Raw genomic sequence first — 19,507 nt, forward strand, 5'->3', positions numbered from 1 at the left:
TTCAACCTCTGACATTTACTCTGATTTATTTCCCACAATATATATCTATATATATATATATATATATAAATCGATAGATATATAAAACCTAATAAGATGTAACCTTACGTAACATTAATACACAATACGTCATTTAACAGAACAGAACAGCATAACATGAGCATTGCGCTATGTTACGTAACGCAACATAATGTTGCATAAAATTATTACTTAAAACATAATTTAACATACCATAAAAACGTTACATAACAGTGTTACTAACGCAATGCAACGCATCCTTTTTCCATCCTTTGTATATATATATATATATATATATATATGTATGTATATGAATTATCCTTTTGTAATACTTTAAATATTCCATTTGTTCTGTAATCACTCTTGTCAGATATATCTCTAATAGATTTTAACTTGTATAATAAAACTTAACTACCCCCAAACTTACTGACTGAAATGACGGGCCGTCCAGAGTTACATTACTCCAAAAAGCCACTAGGAGGAAGAGTTTGCTCAGTGGAAAGATTTTTCGAAGCAGGATCTAAACCAAGGCGCAGCCTCACATCATTTATTTCGGGTAATTAATAATTTGTTATAATTCAGCATTTTTGTATCGAAAGTTTGTTGTATGTGTAATATTTCCAGCATGCGTGTGTGTATATTGTATTGTACGGTATTTTATTGTGTTATGTTGTTATGATAATAATACATGAAGGCGAGATAGAAAGACAGATCGATAGATAGATAGATAGATAGATAGATAGATAGATAGATAGATAGATAGATAGATAGATAGATAGATAGATAGATAGATAGATAGACATGTTTCTGAGCAGTGGGGTGAACATATCCACATTCATTAAGAGCATGCTCCGTAAGATTATACTGGATGACGTCATGGTTTGATTCGCAGCCAACGCCATTGGCTCAAATATTTTGCTTGTGTGTCCTACGAGTCTGCAGCTGCGCACTCCCGACAGCGCCGACTACTGTTAGAAAATGAGCAGTCTCAAGTTGGCCATTATCAAAACCCTCCACCTCCGCTTTGCACTTTCAAAATAAAGTCCTTTAACTGCGCACCCACGTACGGCACTTGCTTTGACGAGGCTTTATTGATTCAACCACCATCCACTTCCTGTTCCGCGGTGGCTGTATCTCGGTGCTTTGACGCGGCCCAGGAATGGAGGTGTGTTTGCAGGAACTGTCGGGCTCGTGTTGATGCGGAGACCGAGCTGAGACTTATCCGAGAGGAGAAACGGGGTCATCGGCGGAAAGGGAGGACACCACCGAGCCACAGCGTCGACAGTCGCCTGCCTCCCGGTGGCTCTCGCGTCTTTGCTCAAGGTGGGTCCTACCCGGAGTATCACCATCCAACAATGGGCTGGGGGAGATCCGCTCAACCCGGAGAATGTGCAGAGAGCCGAGGATAGGGCCCAGACGACCGCACCGAATCAATGAGGCTTTCTTGTCCGCGCTCGCCCTGCGCTCCTCGGCCCCGGTGTCTGACAGCCAGCCGCGCACAGTGCGTAAAAGTTCTCGGAGCAGAGGGGACGGGCCTCCGTGGAGTTGCGCTTTAAATGTTGAGATCCATCCCTTGTCGGACATCGTGGTAGTGATTCGAATTCTTCACAGTCCCGCCGAGCGGATGGAGTGAATTGTGCCAAAAGGGGGAGAGGGACAGAGCACAGTTCGGCTGCGTGTGATGATAGGAGACACAATGACGCTCTTGTCTCTTCTGGGTCGGATCATGCGCTATTTTCTCCTCAGGCCTGAGACGTTGTTCCTGCTCTGCATCAGTCTGGCGCTGTGGAGCTACTTCTTCCACACCGACGAGGTGAAGACCATCGTCAAGTCCAGCCGGGATGCCGTGAAGATGGTGAAGGGGAAAGTGGCGGAGATGATGCAGAACGACCGGCTGGGAGGCCTCAGCGTCCTGGACGCGGAGTTCTCCAAGACCTGGGAGTTCAAGAACAACAACGTAGCCGTGTACTCCATCCAGGGCCGGAGGGATCACATGGAGGACAGGTTCGAGGTGCTCACCGACATCGCCAACAAGACCCACCCGTCCATCTTCGGGATATTTGACGGCCACGGTGGAGAGGTAGGCTGCGGGACTGGGAGAGGTTACTCAGGCCCACCCACACACACACACACACACACACACACACTGCAGACCCATCACACCTATAGACCTGATGCTGCACGAGCTCTCATTATCACTTTGATTCAGATTAGGTAGAACACACAAACACATCCTGGAGAAAGCATACAGTATTTTCTCTTATACTGCAATAAAGCCCCCATTTAAAAAATATGTCTTCATTCTCTTTTTATTCCAGAATATACAGTGTCATGACAGACCTGTAACAAACTCTCTGCTGGACACCATAGAGATGCTGGTTACTATGGGAACACAGTTATTTGAATTGGGGCACATGCTTACAGCACTTCATACTCACCCCATTTTCAAATGCAGCACTTCCCCCTCCCCACTCCTGCATTGTGTTCTTCTTTTGTGTGCACACCTCCTCCATGCCACTGCCAGGGAGTTGACTTGGGATTCATCACAAAAGACTGTGCTCTCTCTGTGTGTGTGTGTGTGTGTGTGTGTGTGTGTGTGTGTGTGTGTGTGTGTGTGTGTGTGTGTGTGTGTGTGTGTGTGTGTGTGTGTGTGTGTGTGTGTGTGTGTGTCCTTGCCTAGTCAAGGGTCAGTAGTTTCTCATGGCTGCCTACAGGCCACATGTCGTGCACCATCTGTCACCATCACCACGTCCCCTGAGGTTCCTGCATGGGACTCATTTCACAGAATAATACTGCTTGAGTTTCATATTTCACATTTTATTTTCTCTTCAACTAATATTTTATCACAAGAAAACCTAAGGGGATGACATAAAGGCCAGTTTTTAGATGACTGTACAGACTTTATTTGTCTGAAGTCAAGAGAGTTGCTGCAGTGTTTTAGGAGGAAAAGCCTGTTTTTCTTTTTATTCAAAGCACTTTTACAGCTCTGTTGAAAAAGTATGCAAATAGCGTTCCTCTGTCACACATGATATGCATCCAGTTTTAACTTTACACGGGAAAATACTCTTGTTGTGTTATGGTTTTGTTCAGTTAGAGAGAAAGGGAGGCAACAAACTCTGTCAGTTCCCGCCCCATAAACAAATATTTGTCCATCCTGTCTGTCGCAACGTCTCTCTCTCTTCTGACATCTGTTTTCTCCCTTTCTTCTCTTTGTGTCTATATTCACATTTGTTGTTCTCCTTAGTCTTTTTTTCATCTTTACCTTGTATCTTATTTTAATTCCATCTTTCAGTCGTCACCGTCAATTTGGATTGTTGACCTCAAACATAATGGGTCCATCTGACATTAGGTTGATACAATTTAATTTAATTTGATTATTTAGTTGAATTTACTCAATTAAATTATATAAATGTATTTATTATTAATAATGAAATTTTAATTAATTTACCTTCAGCTATTACAGGGTCATTAGCATCAGTACACAGAGCTCATCCTGATTATATGGAAACATACTCAGTAATAAACACAGTTTCCAGAGCAGTAACAGAAAATAAATCAGTTAGAGATGAGTCTATAATGTTAAGGTTCATTTGACAAAGTTGTGTTTACCCTCTGGGACTCTCAACGTTAATAATGTTGGTGGAAAAATGTTCATGTGAACAGTTCAGAATGTTTATTTGCTAGTGGATTACATTTTTTTGACGTTTGGCACAACTGTAAACAAACACACACACATTCGCACACAACACACTAAGTGAAGCGATGTTGCCAAGCCAAATATATGGGCAGATAAAACCGGGCCGTCTCTGGCAGTGCAGTCTGTTCTGGCTCTAAAATTATGCAGGAAACTTCTCAAACACAACTTAGTTTTTTTTTTTATCATGTCGAGTTGTGAGTAATGGCCCAGAATTGTAAAAGTCAGCACATACCGCAGCTCTTTTTAACCTGATTTACCGACACAGTTTGCTACTGAAGCAGGAGCTGTGAGCAGTTTGCAACTTTAAAAGGCTTTAACTCTATAACGCTATAACATTTAATTTATAGTCACATACTGACTCTACCTTTTTATGAAGCTGGCCCAATTTATCACGTACACATTATTAAATCCTCGGGCTGAATATTATTTGAGACATTTGTGCAGCCTTGTAGCTGCACAGACACTAGTGTCAGACACTTTCAGCCGTTTACTGCAAATGGAAATTTACACTTCAACCCCTCTCTATCTATCTATCTATCTATCTATCTATCTCTCTATCTCTCTCTCTTCTTCTAATTAAAGGAATGAATGAGTACATTTGTCCAGCAAAGGGGAATTAAAGATGGGTGCAGCAGGAAGAGATGGTTTTATTGTAATGGTCCTAAGTAATGTATTAATCTCATATAATATTGAATTTCCTTGTTCCCTGGTGTATTTTACTTCCAGTTCCACTTTGCTGCAGGACAAACATTTTGAATGGAATCACAGTGGTTGTCAGTTCAGTTATTGTAAAAAGTAAAATGTATCATAGAGGTTTAAAAGGTTAAGTGTTGCTCAGTTATTAATTGAAACACAAATTCATGATCATATTCATGAAAAGTAGAAAAAGGTACCCAAGCATAAAAATAACTTAATAATAAATTCATTCTTTATTTCTAAATTCTTTACATAAGCAGACACTTGTGTTGCAGAACTGCTAAATCAAAACTACAGCAGTATGTGGATTGATTGGCCTGATTCTGTCCTAATTTCCACATGAACTTTGAGTATATATGTATTCTGCTTCTACCAGGATATTAATAAGATGGTACATTTCCCCCATTTTTGCATTTCATTCAACCACATTAGCATAATGGAAATCTTGGCAGAGAAATTGAGAGAAGAAGCAGATAAGTGAAGGCGGGGGGGGGGCAAGTGGGCTAAAGGATGTTCAATAATTCAGCGTAGAGCAGTTGCTTTATGGAATGAAAAAAACCACTCCTCTTAATTAGAGTTGTATAGAAACGTATCACCTGGCAACCACGGCAGACAGATCCCAATTTGACAATATTATGGTTATGTACTAAACAGAGGATAATTAATCTAAAAGTGTGATGAAATGTCTATAAACATATAATTTAGTGGAGCCGTAAAAGCCGATTTTTCTCAACTTGTGTAGAAAAAAATCCTGGAATCATTTGACAGCAAATAAACATCTGTAGTATCTATCTTCCCTCACCTCCTGACTTCCCCCCTCTCTCTCTCCCAGGCTGCAGCTGACTACGTGAAGGCCCACCTGCCCGACTCCCTGAAGCAGCAGCTGCAGGCCTTCGAGAGGGAGAAGAGGGACAGCGCCCTGTCTTACAGCAGCATCCTCGAGCAACGCATCCTGTCCGTGGATCGGGAGATTCTTGACAAGCTCTCTGTCAACCACGACGAAGCAGGTCAGGAGGGGAGAGGGCAGTGGTGGGGAGGGACATATATGCTGTGTGTGTGTGTTGGGGGGGTAAGTTGTGAAGGGTTGGAAGAAGCTTTGGACAATCAGACTTTAAACATTTGTGGAAAAGATGTGTTTTATGCCTCCGTGCTGGTGACAGCCAGTGGTCAGAGGCATGTTTTGGGTCGTACATCCGTCCCATTCTTTCAAACGTGATATCTAAAGAATGCCTCAGGAGAATTTCTTCAAATTTGGTTCAAATATTCAGTTGGAATCACAGATTAATTGATTCGATTTTAGTTGTCAAAAGTCAAGGTCACTGTGACCTCACAAAACACACATTTTGCTAAATGAAACGAGTTATCTCACAAACACCTCAAGGGAATCCTTTCAAATTTGGTACAAACATCCACTTGGACTCTAGGATGAACTCCATAATTTGGGTGGTCCAAAGTCAAAGTCATGGCGACCTCATGTGAGTCTGGAAAATAATGTGTGAGGACTGAAACTGTTCAGGTCGGCAGAGGCATTCTACTGCGGGGGCGCTAATTCTGGTTGTGAATTAAAATGTGAAAAGGCATCTCAGAAACACAAATAACTCTCTAACAGAGTGTTTCTAGATTTTGGTTTAAAACACACAACATTGCCATGAAATATTCTGTGTCATATCTCCTTCACCGTTAAAATTATGCCTTCAAGTGCTCGTTCGTTCTGCGTTCACGCTGCCTGCCTCATAAAGGACACTGTACTTCATAGCTCCTCGGCTATCAAATAAAATCAGACAGTTTCCTGTATGATATTCTCTCTCTCGCGCTTCCCGGCTGACATTTAACACTTTGAATGAATCCTTTTGTTCACTTCACTCAAAGTGTAGACTGTCGTGTTGTAATGTTATGCTGCTGCAGGCGTCACAGATTTGAGATTTCCTGTCTCCTTTTGTTGGCCTATTGTTTTTCATTGTTGATTATTTTTGGTAATAATTTGGTAATGGTACATTTTTTTTCATCATATTGTATACATAATGCTTGACCTACTACTGGCCCACACCTCCAACACTTTTATTAAGCAATGACCTCTTGACCTGTGGTTCACTTCAGTATCATTTGTATCATTGATTTTGCACTTTTCTTCCCAAACAATCTATGATTCACATTTTAAAGGTCAAGCTGCCCTATGTTGCATCACAGATTACTGCAGTGCAGTGTAGTGTGGACAGTAAATAAAAAATAGTAGTTTCAAAAATAATTGTGACAAAGCAACTCAATACTACTTTTTATTAATAATCATAGGCTAATAAATATACAAGCTTCCATCGCTCCCAGCTGTTTAACATTGTAACACATTTGTGTGAATTTTTGCAAAAATATCTAAATCTAACAGCACCCTCTGCTTTTTCCTTCCCTTTCATTTTTCTCTTTCTGTCTCTCTTGCAGGAACGACATGTCTGGTAGCGCTGTTGTCGGACAGGGAACTCACGGTGGCCAACGTTGGAGACTCTCGCGGCGTGCTGTGCGACAAAGACGGGAACGCTGTCGCACTTTCACATGATCACAAACCCTATCAGCTCAAAGAACGCAAGAGGATCAAGAGGGCAGGTACGCAAGAGAGCAAAAATACTGAAATGTATTGCGTATACCTGCACTACACATCCCTGTATATTGGATTTGCACAGGGATGTGTAGTGCAGGATTATCAGGGCTCTTGGCTGTCTCCTGCTGGTCTGTTTAGGTACAGCATTGTATTAAGCACATGTCAGAAATAGATACCTAATCTTTGTGATTAAAGGATTTTCTCAAGTTAGCCTGTATTACATTATCTCAATTCAATTGAGCCTTAGAGCAGTAGCTACTACACACACAGCTTTTGTAACACTCACACTAAACAGAAGTATGTTCATTGGACAAACGAAGACTCAAAACGGTCCAGGATTTATTTTCATTGTCTTTATACATTCATTCATTTTAATCTTCATTTCCAGGAGGTTTCATCAGTTTCAACGGCTCCTGGAGAGTGCAGGGAATCCTGGCGATGTCCCGCTCTCTCGGGGACTACCCACTGAAAAACCTCAACGTGGTCATCCCCGACCCGGACATCATGACCTTTGACCTGGACAAACTGCAGCCGGAGTTCATGATCCTGGCCTCCGACGGCCTGTGGGACGCCTTCAGCAACGAGGAGGCCGTCCGGTTCGTCCGCGAGCGCCTGGACGAGCCTCACTTCGGCGCCAAGAGCATCGTCCTTCAGTCCTTCTACCGCGGCTGCCCCGACAACATTACCGTCATGGTGGTGAAATTCAAGAGTGGAGCCGGGGGCAGCAGCAGCAGCAAGACGGGGGAGTAGGTTGAGTCTAGAGCTCACGTTGCAATCAATGTTTTCTGTGATTTTTTTTTTTTTCCTCATCTTTGGAGCAGCAACATCAGGGGAAGACTGAGAGAATATGAGAATAGACACTGAGAACTGGACTTTTAACAAGTGCACACACACACACAAACACTTATATATACAGACAAACACATGCAAACACTAGAAATAAGGTTTTGTTTTATTTGCAGGTCTCTGATTGATATGAGGACGTGTAAATACAATACAGACCCAATAACCATCTGCCAACTTAATGACAAACACATTGAAATACAGATGTTCTCCAACACTGCAGATGCATTTAAACGCCGGACAAACCCACACCACACCACACAGGGGTTTTCTCTCAACCAGCACACTACAGACTGTGATTGATTTACTACTGTTTACTGCACATGGATGGTACAGCTCCACTGGAGGCTTCTACGCACGAGGCTCCAACTAGTGCCTACTCAAAGAGTTACTGTGCAACTACAGGAAGCTACTGAAAATGCCGATGATTTGCAAAGAACACACTGCTTGCTGCATTTTGATGATAATGTATGTATAACGTACCACATTGCTGACCTTGAAAAAAATTGTGGAAATAAAAAAAAAAAGACTCCAGTGGATGCCTACCTTTATCCAACTTTAACTGATGCTACACTTATAATCTAACTTTTGAGTATCAGAGACCCGTCCCATGCACCCTTGAGAGGTGGCTGTTGAACCGCCCACGCCAATGAATAATCACCATTAAAACAATTTGTCACTATCATCCAAACGTGCACAGCCATTCTCATGGAGGCTGAAACTGCACATTTGAACGCCACCTTTCAAGCCTGCAGTGATTCGTAAAAGCGAGATAATGGGTCGGAACATGCAACACGCTCATATGCACCCAAACACATAGAGTTCTGACAAATAATGCTCCTTTCAGATGTTTATTTTTTTTGGAATGGGGAACTCTTATTACATATCAGCCAGTGTAAATACTGTATATCCTCAGGAGGGTTTCAATGTATGTAGAAGCTGACCCTCACCTCTTGATTATGCTGTTATGGAGCTAACGTGAAGTGACTTCGAGCTATCTGCATCAGGGCATGTGCTTCGGCGTATCCATGTTCGCCAACAAAATGCTTCCATGGACACTGGTGGGCGCCTTTGACCTGGGGAGCACATGCGACAGGCTTGCACGTCTCTGCCGCAATGAGAAAGTGACTTAAACATGACATGTGTACTGCGCAGCTGCAGCTCGAGTGCCAGTATAGCCAGAAATATGATATGCTCCTGACGCAACACAGCCAGTGTCATCGACAGCCTGTCGAGGAAGGTTACAGTAAACCATTACTGAGTTACTATAAGTTCAGTTTTTAACACTGTGTACCATGACCTTATTTACATCAGTTGGAAGAAGCATTTTTTTTTTTTTTAATGGTTTCTCTAAGGCCTTATTTATTGTTGAGTTTCTGGATGTGTCAAATCAGTGTTCTGTCTACTCATTTTTTTGTCCTTCTGTATATGAGCAGAAGTTTATAATAAAACAGATCAAGTTAACCTGAGATGCAGTCTGTGATTCATAGGGACGGTTATGTGTTGAGAATTTCTGTATGGGAAAAAAAATCTATATTAAACTAACTGTTCAATCTGAAATCTGTTTCCTCCCTTTAGTTTTTATTATAAAAAAGATGTGGCTTTAGTAACTGCATGCTCACTTCAATCATATAGTGACATTTTCAGATTCAGTTTCATTTGTATTTTCCATTATACACGTCACAGAGTACTTGGGAGCAAAATGCAGAAGTCCATAGATTACTTTAAAAATAACACAAGACACATTATTCACATAACATAATGTAAAAAGCATAAAAAGAGAGCAGCATCAGAAAATTTGGATCTCAACAGCTAATTTAATTATATCTGGTTTAATTTATTACCACTATAGGCCTATATTGCACTTTTTAATCCATACAACTGGTTTAGGTGCAGTTTGACACACACACCTGCTGAGGTGCCTTGCTTAAGGGCACAATAAGAATACATATATAGAACTAAGAGATGTTCTTCACTTCGTCTGCTTTCTGTCACCTCTTCAGTAATCTGAATACATCTGCACCATTCATGGCTCTGAACTCTGTAAAGCCTTGTGGCCTGAATCACTGAGCGATCAACAATCATTAGGTGGTGACATCAGAATTAGTTAGGGTGAAAACACGTGACTTCTCCAAAGCGTTTCTGGGATGCCACTGTTCGACCACACGAATATCTTCCCCGTGACATGACGCTGCAAAGCAACTCAACACCGCTGCAGCCTCCGGACGGGGGCGCACTCAGCCCTGAAGCGCAGGCTGGTGCCAAGTTTACTGACGGCCTGCAGCAGGTGCATGTGCTCAGAATAAATCGGACTGATCCAAATGCCCGAGACCGTGTCGCGACATTCAAGTTTCTGTTACCGATAAAGTCAAGTGCGTCACTGAACAGCTTTACTGGAACCATTTACTTATTTCAAATTTGTTTGGCACTTTATAAGTGAGGCAACTCCGCGTTGGCAGGAGAGGAAGAAAGTTGTAATCCAGCCAACTCTCAAATAAGCAAAAAATACTGCTTTGTTTTTGCCTTCCCCTCTGGTTGTTTTCTTTTGAGGTTACATTATGGGACAGCAAGGCTCCAAATCCTCCATGGAAGCGAGAGTGATTTTCCACCGCGTTGGCGAAGCGGACATGTATCACAGAACCGACTCTGTAGTTCACATCCAGAAGAAGGTGACCGGCCAGTCGGTCTCTCCTCGCTCCGCCGCCCGGGCACTGGAGAAGTCAACACCTCATCCTTGGCCCCTGCAGAGCCGCTGTGACGCCGCGGGCCTGGTGTACGTGATGGATAACCCAACCGGCGGCGTGTGGGTCAAGCCGGGACAGAACTGGACCCGATCTTGATGGAAAGATTTTTTTAAATGAAGTGGAATTAAAAGGAATTCATGGATGGGGTAAAGTCAAGCACCCCCGTGGTTGGATGCACCGTGTGCGTCATTCAGCTTTGGCGAACAGTGGGATGCGGATGACTTCAGTTCCTGTGACTTCAGTTCCTGTGCTGTTGCGCCTCCACGAGTTGAGGTGGATTTAAATCGTCTCTGCGACATGGAAGAGTTGTTGGACTGATCACTGAGAATCCCTGATTTAGTCTGATGGCTCATTGTTGGACTGGAAGATGACGAGGAGAGGCACCGTGCGTCATGCGTCATGCCTTGTTTGAAACATGCGTTAATAGGAGTGAAAACACAGTGTATTTTCAGATTTATGTGGAGGAGATCAAATAAAAGATGTGGAGTTGGTATCGGCAGATGTTTAGGCCCATACCTCTGAGTGTATCGAGCAAACCAATCTGCTATGTTAACCAACCAGTGGTTTGTAAACAATCCACTTTGATGACTGGGGGAAAACCGCAGCTTTCCACTGGCTGAACAACCTTTATTTATTTTTCATTTACCGTCTTATTTGACGTAACCTTCGTTTGTACGATTAATTTTATACTGGGATTTTTTTATTTGTAATACATTTGAACAGATTTTTGGAATAATGATGCTAGTTTGAATGTCATAGCCTGGGGTCAGATCAAGTTAGGACGTCATGTTTGAATGCGTTTCAGTAACTCGAGCCTGTCATAACAGCAGTTGTCTATGGCTCAATTTGTTTGTGAGAAAGCTTAAGAATGCTTTGGAGGAAGAGGTGGTGAGTCTGAGGATTGACAGCCATCTCTCAGGGGGATCTGAGGACGAGTGTTTGTTTGTTGAAATGAACTTTTAAAGACTTTAAACCTCACTTAATTCATTTATTTATTTATTTTAGAGACCAGCACAACTTCTCTTAAGCTGCGTTTCTGTCTTTGTGGGGGAAGTCATTGTTCATAACTGTTACTGTGTATCGTTTTCACCTGTCACTCACACTGATCCTGAAAATTAAAATCATGGAACTGATATTTGAAGCGACTAATGACTCTATCTCATAATTGTGCACCTTGGTCCACAGAAAAAAAAGAAAAGAACATATTTAACATTTATTCATTTTCATTTAGAAATATTTTTGATGCGGTGGTTTTATTTCATTACAACATTTGGTTTACAGCTAATCATATCCAATCCAAATAATTGTGTTTATATACAGTAATTTCAATGTGCTTTTAGTAGCAGAATATTTAGACTATCTCAGGCAAATGTCAAACATTTTATAACCCCTGCATCGAGAACACTGTACAATAACATGTTGGTTTTACAGTGGCAATAAAAGCACATAAAATCCAAGAATATACTCAGGTGTAAACTTTGCCCTCTGGTGTGTTACCTTATCTCTGCTCACCGAGTTATGAGCAGTGTGGAGTTAATAGCTCATCTATTAAACTCCGGGCAACGCACTAAGCAAACATTGCGTCAAAGGAGAACTGTGAAGGGGAAGATGTGACTGTCCCACTCCAATTGATTGTCTTCACCTCTCCACGTCGCCATGGGTCTTCGAGGCTCCAAGCTACCCGAGGTCCAAGTTCTCCTGCTGGGCCTGGACAACGCTGGGAAATCGACGCTCCTCTACAAACTGAAGCACAACGCGTGTGTCAGCACCGTCCCCACTATCGGCTTCAACGTGGAAATGATGGAGGTGAGAAAGAGTGGGAAGAACATCGCCCTGATCCTGTGGGATGTCGGTGGTCAGGGGAAGATGCGGGAGTACTGGAGGAGTTTCCACCAGGACGCAGGGGCCGTGGTGTTCGTCGTGGACAGCTCGGACAGGACGCGTCTGGAGGAGGCGCGCAGGGAGCTGGACAAGACGCTGAGGAGCGAGCAGCTGGCGGGACGTCCGCTTATTCTGTTCGCTAACAAACAGGACGTGAACGGAGCTCTGACCGTCACGGAAATCAAGGACAGGTTCAACCTGGGGAAGCTGTGTCACGGGCGGGACTGGTTCGTCCAGCCTTGCTCTGCGTCGACGGGAGTTGGAGTCGAAGAGGCTTTCAGACGAGTGGTCCAACTGGTCAAACTCCCATCAGACCCCGGGGCGATGAAAGACAATATCAAGGATACAGTGCACTACCTCAGAGCAAGCAGCAGACATTAAGTTTTATTTATTTAAATGTGTTAATGTTGTTTTACATTGAAACTCCTTTATGTCAAAGGCAAATGATATTTAAAGAGATTTGACATTTTGCTTCAGTCTGTAAATAAGAATAATCGCCAGCCAATAAACTAAACAAAGATGAAGTAATAAATAACAGTAACAAGTTTAACTATAGACTTTTGCAATAAACAGTGAGTAAAATAAAAGGCTATGATTATGGTATCATGGACACCACATGATATATCAAAACAACTGTCGAGTACCACAGACAAGGAGATGTTTTCACTGGTGTGTGCATATCTTCTTTCAATAATTAAACAGAGTTCGATTATCCCACGTTGCCTCCTGCAAGTACATGAAACTGAGTTCACAGTAGGTATCTCACTCTTCAGTTCAGGCCTATATTGAACAAAGATAGTGAAGCAAAGTGAATCAAAAACAAGTTTTAAAGTTCGGTTTTGGTGATATGCACTGCAGCACTGATCCGTTTTTGTGAGAAGTCCTTCTTGTTGTTGTTGTTTATCTTTTCGTTGACAATGAAGCATTTTCATGGTGATCTATTATATGCAGCTATAAATATTGGAAGATCCTAAGGTTTAACCCATTATGGTTTCTGTCAATGATCCACCAGTTTGCTATAACGTTATTATTTCAGTTGTCAAGATAATGCTTGATGAATTCAAGAGCCATTAAGGTGCATAACCAAAGGGACCTGGCAACCCCAAGCTTGGTCTGATCAATGGTTTATTGATACTAATGAAACATTAGATGATCTATCAACATTGTAAGCTATTGCACAAATAAAGCAAGATTTGCGAAAATGAAGCCAAACATAAACACTCGGTTGGACACATTGCTTGGAACAATGAAGGATAAAATATTAGGTCAAATATAATTCTTACACAGCGTCAGACTGCAAGGGAAATACCAGACAACGTCCTGGGAGGTTTTGGTTCCTATATATATCCACGTTGATTATATAAAATACTATTCAAATTTGTAGTACTGTATAACCACTTGGTCCTCGTCATGTGGCATTTCCCAGAGAAGACTGTTGCCGTGCTCTCCTTGAATCATCCCGCAGCGTCTCCTCATATGTCGGCAGACGTTTGCATTCATCGTACGTGGGCAGCTGGGAAGCTGATGCTGCTGGATCCATGGAGCTGTCCGGTGCGCAGCTCTCCATTAGCGGTTCTTGGGATGTAGTCACCGTTGGGTGCCCGGCGGGTGGCGGGGTGACCTGACTGGATCTGGAACACAACACCCTCTGGATAAAGTATCCCACAGCAAAGAGAAGAAGCAAAATGAGAACCCCGGAAAGTTTCCGTGTGACCATGGCGATGCTGTAGTAAGTATTCACGAATTGTTTGCAACAGGTGACGTCGGTGGTGTCGTTCCCCTGCGGGCAGCAGACCTGGTCGGGCCGGCAAAAGTCCAGTCCGCATCTTTTGATGGAACAAACCACCGTGCGAAGGAGAAAGCAAACGGTGAATGTCACCATCATTTGGCATCGGTGGAAAAACATCGCTCCTTTGTTCAAAACGAGGGAAATAATCCAGCAAAGCTTGGTGGAGACGTTTTGGAAAAACAGGATGCCGGCGAGACGAATCACTTGAAGATATTACGCTGAAAGATGCGCTGGATGGAAGGCGGACGCAGAGCCACCAGCTGCGCGCAGGCATGACCACAGGAAGCACAAACAGGGAACAAATAAGGGAAACGAACACATTGAATAGTCCACACCGAGTATTCACAAAAGCACAGTGAGCTGAATGTGCATGCACTGTCTTTGCAATGTACACATATTCTAATAAGCTTGGCATTAACTCCCAAGTATACTTCAGTTTCTCCAGGACTCTTATGCACTTAGCAGGTATAATGACGCCGTCAAGCAAGTCGTAAACACAGTAGGTTATTACATCCAGTGGCTTATTATTTGACAGGCGCCAAGGAAATCGCTTAGTCGCGTGGGAAGCTCTGACAAATGACCCCTGATTGATTATAAAGGCAGGAGGGGACATTACAAGGCCTCGTTGTTTCATGGACTGGAAAACAACGAGGGGCGCTGTCCGTGGTGCTGACACAACTAAACTTAAAATGTTTCACCTGGCAAAAGCACAAAGATCCATTTCCACTTGCAATATTAATACTGCTTAATGTGGATCAGGAGGTCAAGTCAGCTCAGCACTTAAAAGCTTGCAAGGTTTTGGTTCACGTCCATGTCGGATGATTAGTAGCCTTCATATGGTTCTATAAGTGCAAAGTGCTACCCCTGTATCCAAGGGCTTTAGCTAAGACCTATAGCTAGACTGCAGCAACACATATAAACCAGCAGTTTTACAGCACATTCTTAACTTACAACGGAGTGAAGTAACAAAGATATTCAAAAAGGATACAATTTTGATAGAATAGCAACAGCAGGGCTTTATTACAAAGAAATTGGTCTCTTTTTACTGGATGTGGCAAGCAAAGCAAGCATTTTATATCCATTATATATTCCTCACAATAATTAATCAATTATATGACTACATGAGTAGGCTGTGGGTGGTAATGGAGGGAAGTACTCCCTAATAGCATGTCTACTGTTCTCTGTTCAAAATATCCTGTATTGTGTTTGGTGAATATACACGGTGGACGTTTCACACAAACACACAACGCATCCCTCGGCTGCTCGGGCCTAATGAGTCTGAGTGCTTAAAATCCAATACAAATTAAGTTGTTTGCTGAAGCCATATCGAGTTCTTGGCCAAGAACTACAGGATGTTGAATTTTGTAAAGATCAAATATCACATCATGGAGAAAATGGTCATGTTCTTACACGAGGCAGATAAAAAAAAAAGCACCAGGTCGATGTGGTAAAACGGTTATTGGTTTAACATTTTTACAGGAAACACGACAACGGGAACAAAAATATAGTTTGAAGTACATAAAAGTGATTAGATTGAGAATGCTTGAAAGTAAAGTTCACAGAAAAAATGATTTCAAGTCAGGTGACAGTCAAATGATGTGTGTCCTGTTCACAGCAGCAGTGGAATTATTGTTCCAGTGTACCACCCTCGGTGTCAGGTGGGCTTGTTTGGTGAAAGCACAGTTCTTGAATTTGTTGGACTTGATACAGATTTGCTGGATGAGAGCACGGTGAGGGGTCCCAGCTGTAGAGTTCTTTCTGGAAAACAAATCACATTAGGTCGCATTAAAAACGTGATAGGCTTTTTCAGCTGCACTGAAAGTTCAATGAATAATTTAAAACCCAATTATAATGCAGGAATTCACTCTTGAAATTTAAACATTTGTGTTGTCGAACAATCACTTAGATGTCACCGTTTAGTTTGCATCAAGGGTCATTAAGGGATATGTATTTTTGGCGGCGAGGAAAACAGATTGAGTTTTTATGTGAGATATAAACGGTACTCTAGTTTAAATTACTTAAGTATTGATTGAAAATTGAAAATTTAGTATGCGTAATATCTGTTGTACCCACCTGCTTTCTGCTCTGTTCCTCTCTTCATTAATCTAGCAGAGGATTGATGAGGTTTGTTGTGTGGCCTCAGGCGCATGTACGTTGCTGGAGGTTGTTCGGGTCGGTTCTGGACTGAAGCTTCCTGTGGAATCATGCTGGACCAGGCTTGGTAGCTGGCGATAGCGTCGGGGGCCTCTGTGAGTGGAGGCTCCTCGATCCGGTGGGAGATGTCGCAGCTTCTACATTCCTGGTCATTCCCATCAACTGACCTCCATCTGGACAAGGAGGGAATTTTCTTATTAGATGATACTGTGACACTTAACTGACCATAGTTAACTATGAAACTCAATAGCATAACAGATTACCTGTTCTCAATCAAAGAGCAGGCCCTGTTTTGTGAGCTGACAGTTGATGTGACAGGAACAGCCTTCACGTAGCAGGTTATGTAGACCTATGGAGCGACAGTGTGAAATACAGTAAAACTACTCTTTTAAGCATCAAATGCATTGTTGCAGCCAAAAACCAATACAATTGATGTAACTGGGGATCTTCAAATGTAAAAAAAAAAAAACTATTTTTCGTTTGAAGAAGTGGTCGCCATTAACTTCAATTGTATTCAGCTGCAATGCCAATGAGCAAGGGCAGGACATGTAGCAAGTTTATAGATTCTAATCACGAAATGAGGAAGGTGTAGTTACATTCAAGCATTTTAAAAAAGGACATGAGGGGATTTTAATTCATGACAAACAGTTTGAATATGTAATTTTGAGAAACAAAGACAAGTTTTAGGGGGGGTGTATTAAGCTACTGGAGTGGGACTTTGATACAACAACAGACAGGAAAAGCATCCGACCTGGATTCTGGGCTCTTGGTAGAACCTGAAGGCATCCAGCTGAAATCTCAGCTTGTGCTCCTCAGCTCTTGGTAGGAAATGGGAGCTGGAGTTTGTCAGGTAAGTGTCAGTAAGGCACCTGTAGTAGCAGCAAAGGAAAATAAAATGTTGAAATGCTGTTGACTAAAACTGCAACCATGTATTTTATGGTTGAACTGTGGTCATGGCACTCACCCATTATGCTCAACAAAGTCATATTTTATGTTTGCCTCTGCATCAGGAGTTGCTGTGGCAACACATTGGTCAACATAGACTCGCATAGGCATGTGGTTACCAGGGATGGCTGAGACTTCAAAGTGAATGCGGTCACCCAGGAAATAGGAGTAAGATGCCCTCTCAAACAGCCAGTCATCTAAAATAATATAAAATGGAAAATAGTGTCATTCAAAGTGAAGCATCTCTCATACAAATGATTCATGAGATACTTTTGATGGACATCCTCATTTTACCAGTCATGATTCGCAGATTGAAATCGATCTGGTCCTCAGCTGTGGTCGTGGAGACGAGAGGAATCCAGGTGGGCTGCAGAGAAATGCCATCCAGAGCATACCTCCTGAAAATAGACACGTCATACCCTTTTCTTAAGATTCAGTCTCAGCATTAGATTAGAAATCATCCAACAAACTGCCTCCAATCCACAGTGTCAAAATGTGCTTACTTTTCATAATGACATTCAACTGGAATGGTCGCAGCATCCAATCGATGCAAACCATCAGGGGACGTTTCAGGTGAGTAGACAAGGATAGTAGAATAGATGATCTTCTCTTTGGTAGACTGGAAAAGAATAGTGTTTGTTTTGTTGATCTTTACTCTTCAAAAACATGCTCTTGCAATTATGAGGATAATTATCAACATCGACTGGTATAAACATTGTGTTGATAGAATTTTTTGCCATATCCCTATTATGCACGTGCAAATCCTCCAATGTGCAGATGTGTGATAATATCTCATAAATCTAGATTGAGATGCCAGATCAAAGTAGAAACATATCCCAGTTATCGACATATGAAAACTAATTATTTCATTTATCGTTACAATTATCGATAGTTCCTGATGAGCATTTTTATCTTGATATAAAAAAAAAAAGTGTGTAGGGGACTAATAACACCCACACACTTGGATGTCCATAAACACAGCACGAAGCTTACTGAGAGTTCGGTGCCACAGTCCATGAGATGGGCCCGGATGGTGAATTCAGCCTCTCCTGACGGGGCCGCGCTACACGCACTGTATTCGGCTGCTGGGTCCGAACCAAGCCGCAGGTGTCTGCCGTCCACCTGGAGGCCCGTGTCAAACAAGTCCGCCTGCACCACGACCTCCATGGAGTCCGGGTGGCACCGGAGCACCACAGGCCGAGGCCGCGCTCCGAGCTCCGGGCTCTGCTGCTGCTGCAGCTGCTGGGTGTAGCTGGGGGTCCAGATGGGGCTGATGTTCTGCACTAACCTGCTCTCTGTGAGTGTGGAGACTGAGATGAGGACGATGATCCACCAGGGAGAAGACGCAGTGGTTGTCCGCAGGTTTGGCTCCATCCTCGGGCTCGAACGCTCTGGAAGACACGTGCTGATGATGATGAGCTCAGGTTTAAGTCACTTCCCCTGATTGAGCTGAGCCACTCACACACACCTGGTCTGGTCTGAGCCACCGAACTCACAGAAAACTGCGCATCAACATCACTGTCAGTTAGTTTATTCAGCAGTTAGCAAAGTAATTCATTCATGTTTATATACATATATAATATACATATATAATATATACAGGCTACACGGGACTGTTTATACCTTTTGTTTATATTGTGGTTCTTTGGTTAATCTACATGTCGTGTGTGCTGTTTGCCACTAGATGTCACTGTAACCGTTTAGCAGTTTTCTATTCTCACTTTATAAGTAGGTCAATGTGTGTGAGAAAGAGTCATAAAGAGACAAATGTCTGAGGTTGTCCTGATCTGAGCCCTTTGGACTAAGATAAGATACAATATGGTATGGCATGCTATGGTAAAGTAAGGTAAGGTAATATAAATGTGATTGATTCCAGGGAAGTTCACTTGTCACAGTAGCAGATTGTCAGAATTAGGTAGACAAGAGATCAAGTAAAGGTATAGAATAGAATAGACTAGAACAAAGAAATCTAAATCAATAATAATACAGAGAATATATATATAAGAGAGAGACATATATGTATAAAAATGGTATGTGCTATATATATATATACAAATGTAAGAGTTTAAATAAATAAAAGGTTGTATAAAACATGTGCATTATAATACGATATATAAAAGAAGCTGAATAAGAATATGTAAACATACAGA

General features: G+C 42.3%; 3 protein-coding genes across 4 annotated transcripts; 2 read left to right on the forward strand and 1 right to left on the reverse strand.

Moving 5' to 3' along the window:
- Nucleotides 1-495: 495 nt before the first annotated feature.
- ppm1la (protein phosphatase, Mg2+/Mn2+ dependent, 1La) lies at nt 496-9,404 on the forward strand. Of its 2 annotated transcripts, XM_035169895.2 has the most exons (5): nt 496-574; nt 1,765-2,098; nt 5,244-5,418; nt 6,845-7,006; nt 7,390-9,404. In XM_035169895.2, exons 2-5 carry the CDS (start codon nt 1,871-1,873, stop codon nt 7,749-7,751), a joined length of 927 nt encoding a protein of 308 aa, XP_035025786.1. In that variant the 5' UTR covers nt 496-574; nt 1,765-1,870; the 3' UTR covers nt 7,752-9,404. The 2 variants fall into 2 exon arrangements, with proteins under 2 accessions (XP_035025786.1, XP_035025784.1); XM_035169893.2 differs by lacking the exon at nt 496-574 and having other exon boundaries at nt 1,123-2,098.
- A 638-nt stretch (nt 9,405-10,042) lies between these two features.
- arl14 (ADP-ribosylation factor-like 14) lies at nt 10,043-13,267 on the forward strand. Its single transcript, XM_035169903.2, has one exon. The coding sequence runs from the start codon at nt 12,245-12,247 to the stop codon at nt 12,848-12,850; it is 606 nt and encodes a 201-aa protein (XP_035025794.1). The 5' UTR covers nt 10,043-12,244; the 3' UTR covers nt 12,851-13,267.
- A 2,458-nt stretch (nt 13,268-15,725) lies between these two features.
- Nucleotides 15,726-18,784, reverse strand: LOC118117959 (zona pellucida sperm-binding protein 3). The gene is made up of 8 exons (XM_035170661.2): nt 18,351-18,784; nt 17,861-17,976; nt 17,652-17,755; nt 17,377-17,554; nt 17,164-17,281; nt 16,676-16,761; nt 16,332-16,585; nt 15,726-16,016 (listed from the first exon to the last, which is right to left on the reverse strand). Exons 1-8 carry the CDS (start codon nt 18,729-18,731, stop codon nt 15,913-15,915), a joined length of 1,341 nt encoding a protein of 446 aa, XP_035026552.2. The 5' UTR covers nt 18,732-18,784; the 3' UTR covers nt 15,726-15,912.
- Between the last annotated feature and the right edge of the window lie 723 nt (nt 18,785-19,507).

Source organism: Hippoglossus stenolepis, chromosome 11 (assembly GCF_022539355.2).
Source record: "Hippoglossus stenolepis isolate QCI-W04-F060 chromosome 11, HSTE1.2, whole genome shotgun sequence".
NCBI classification, from domain to species: Eukaryota; Metazoa; Chordata; class Actinopteri; order Pleuronectiformes; family Pleuronectidae; genus Hippoglossus; species Hippoglossus stenolepis.

Coding starts and splice junctions, on each gene's coding strand:
- ppm1la (XM_035169893.2), top strand. CDS start 1,700: ATGATAGGAGACACAATGACGCTCTTGTCTCTTCTGGGTCGGATCATG. Junction 2,099..5,243: donor TTGACGGCCACGGTGGAGAG/GTAGGCTGCGGG, acceptor TCTCTCTCCCAG/GCTGCAGCTGACTACGTGAA. Junction 7,007..7,389: donor CAAGAGGATCAAGAGGGCAG/GTACGCAAGAGA, acceptor CTTCATTTCCAG/GAGGTTTCATCAGTTTCAAC.
- arl14 (XM_035169903.2), top strand. CDS start 12,245: ATGGGTCTTCGAGGCTCCAAGCTACCCGAGGTCCAAGTTCTCCTGCTG.
- LOC118117959 (XM_035170661.2), bottom strand. CDS start 18,731: ATGGAGCCAAACCTGCGGACAACCACTGCGTCTTCTCCCTGGTGGATC. Junction 16,586..16,675: donor TGCTCTTTGATTGAGAACAG/GTAATCTGTTAT, acceptor CTCCTTGTCCAG/ATGGAGGTCAGTTGATGGGA. Junction 16,017..16,331: donor AGGAACAGAGCAGAAAGCAG/GTGGGTACAACA, acceptor TTTGTTTTCCAG/AAAGAACTCTACAGCTGGGA.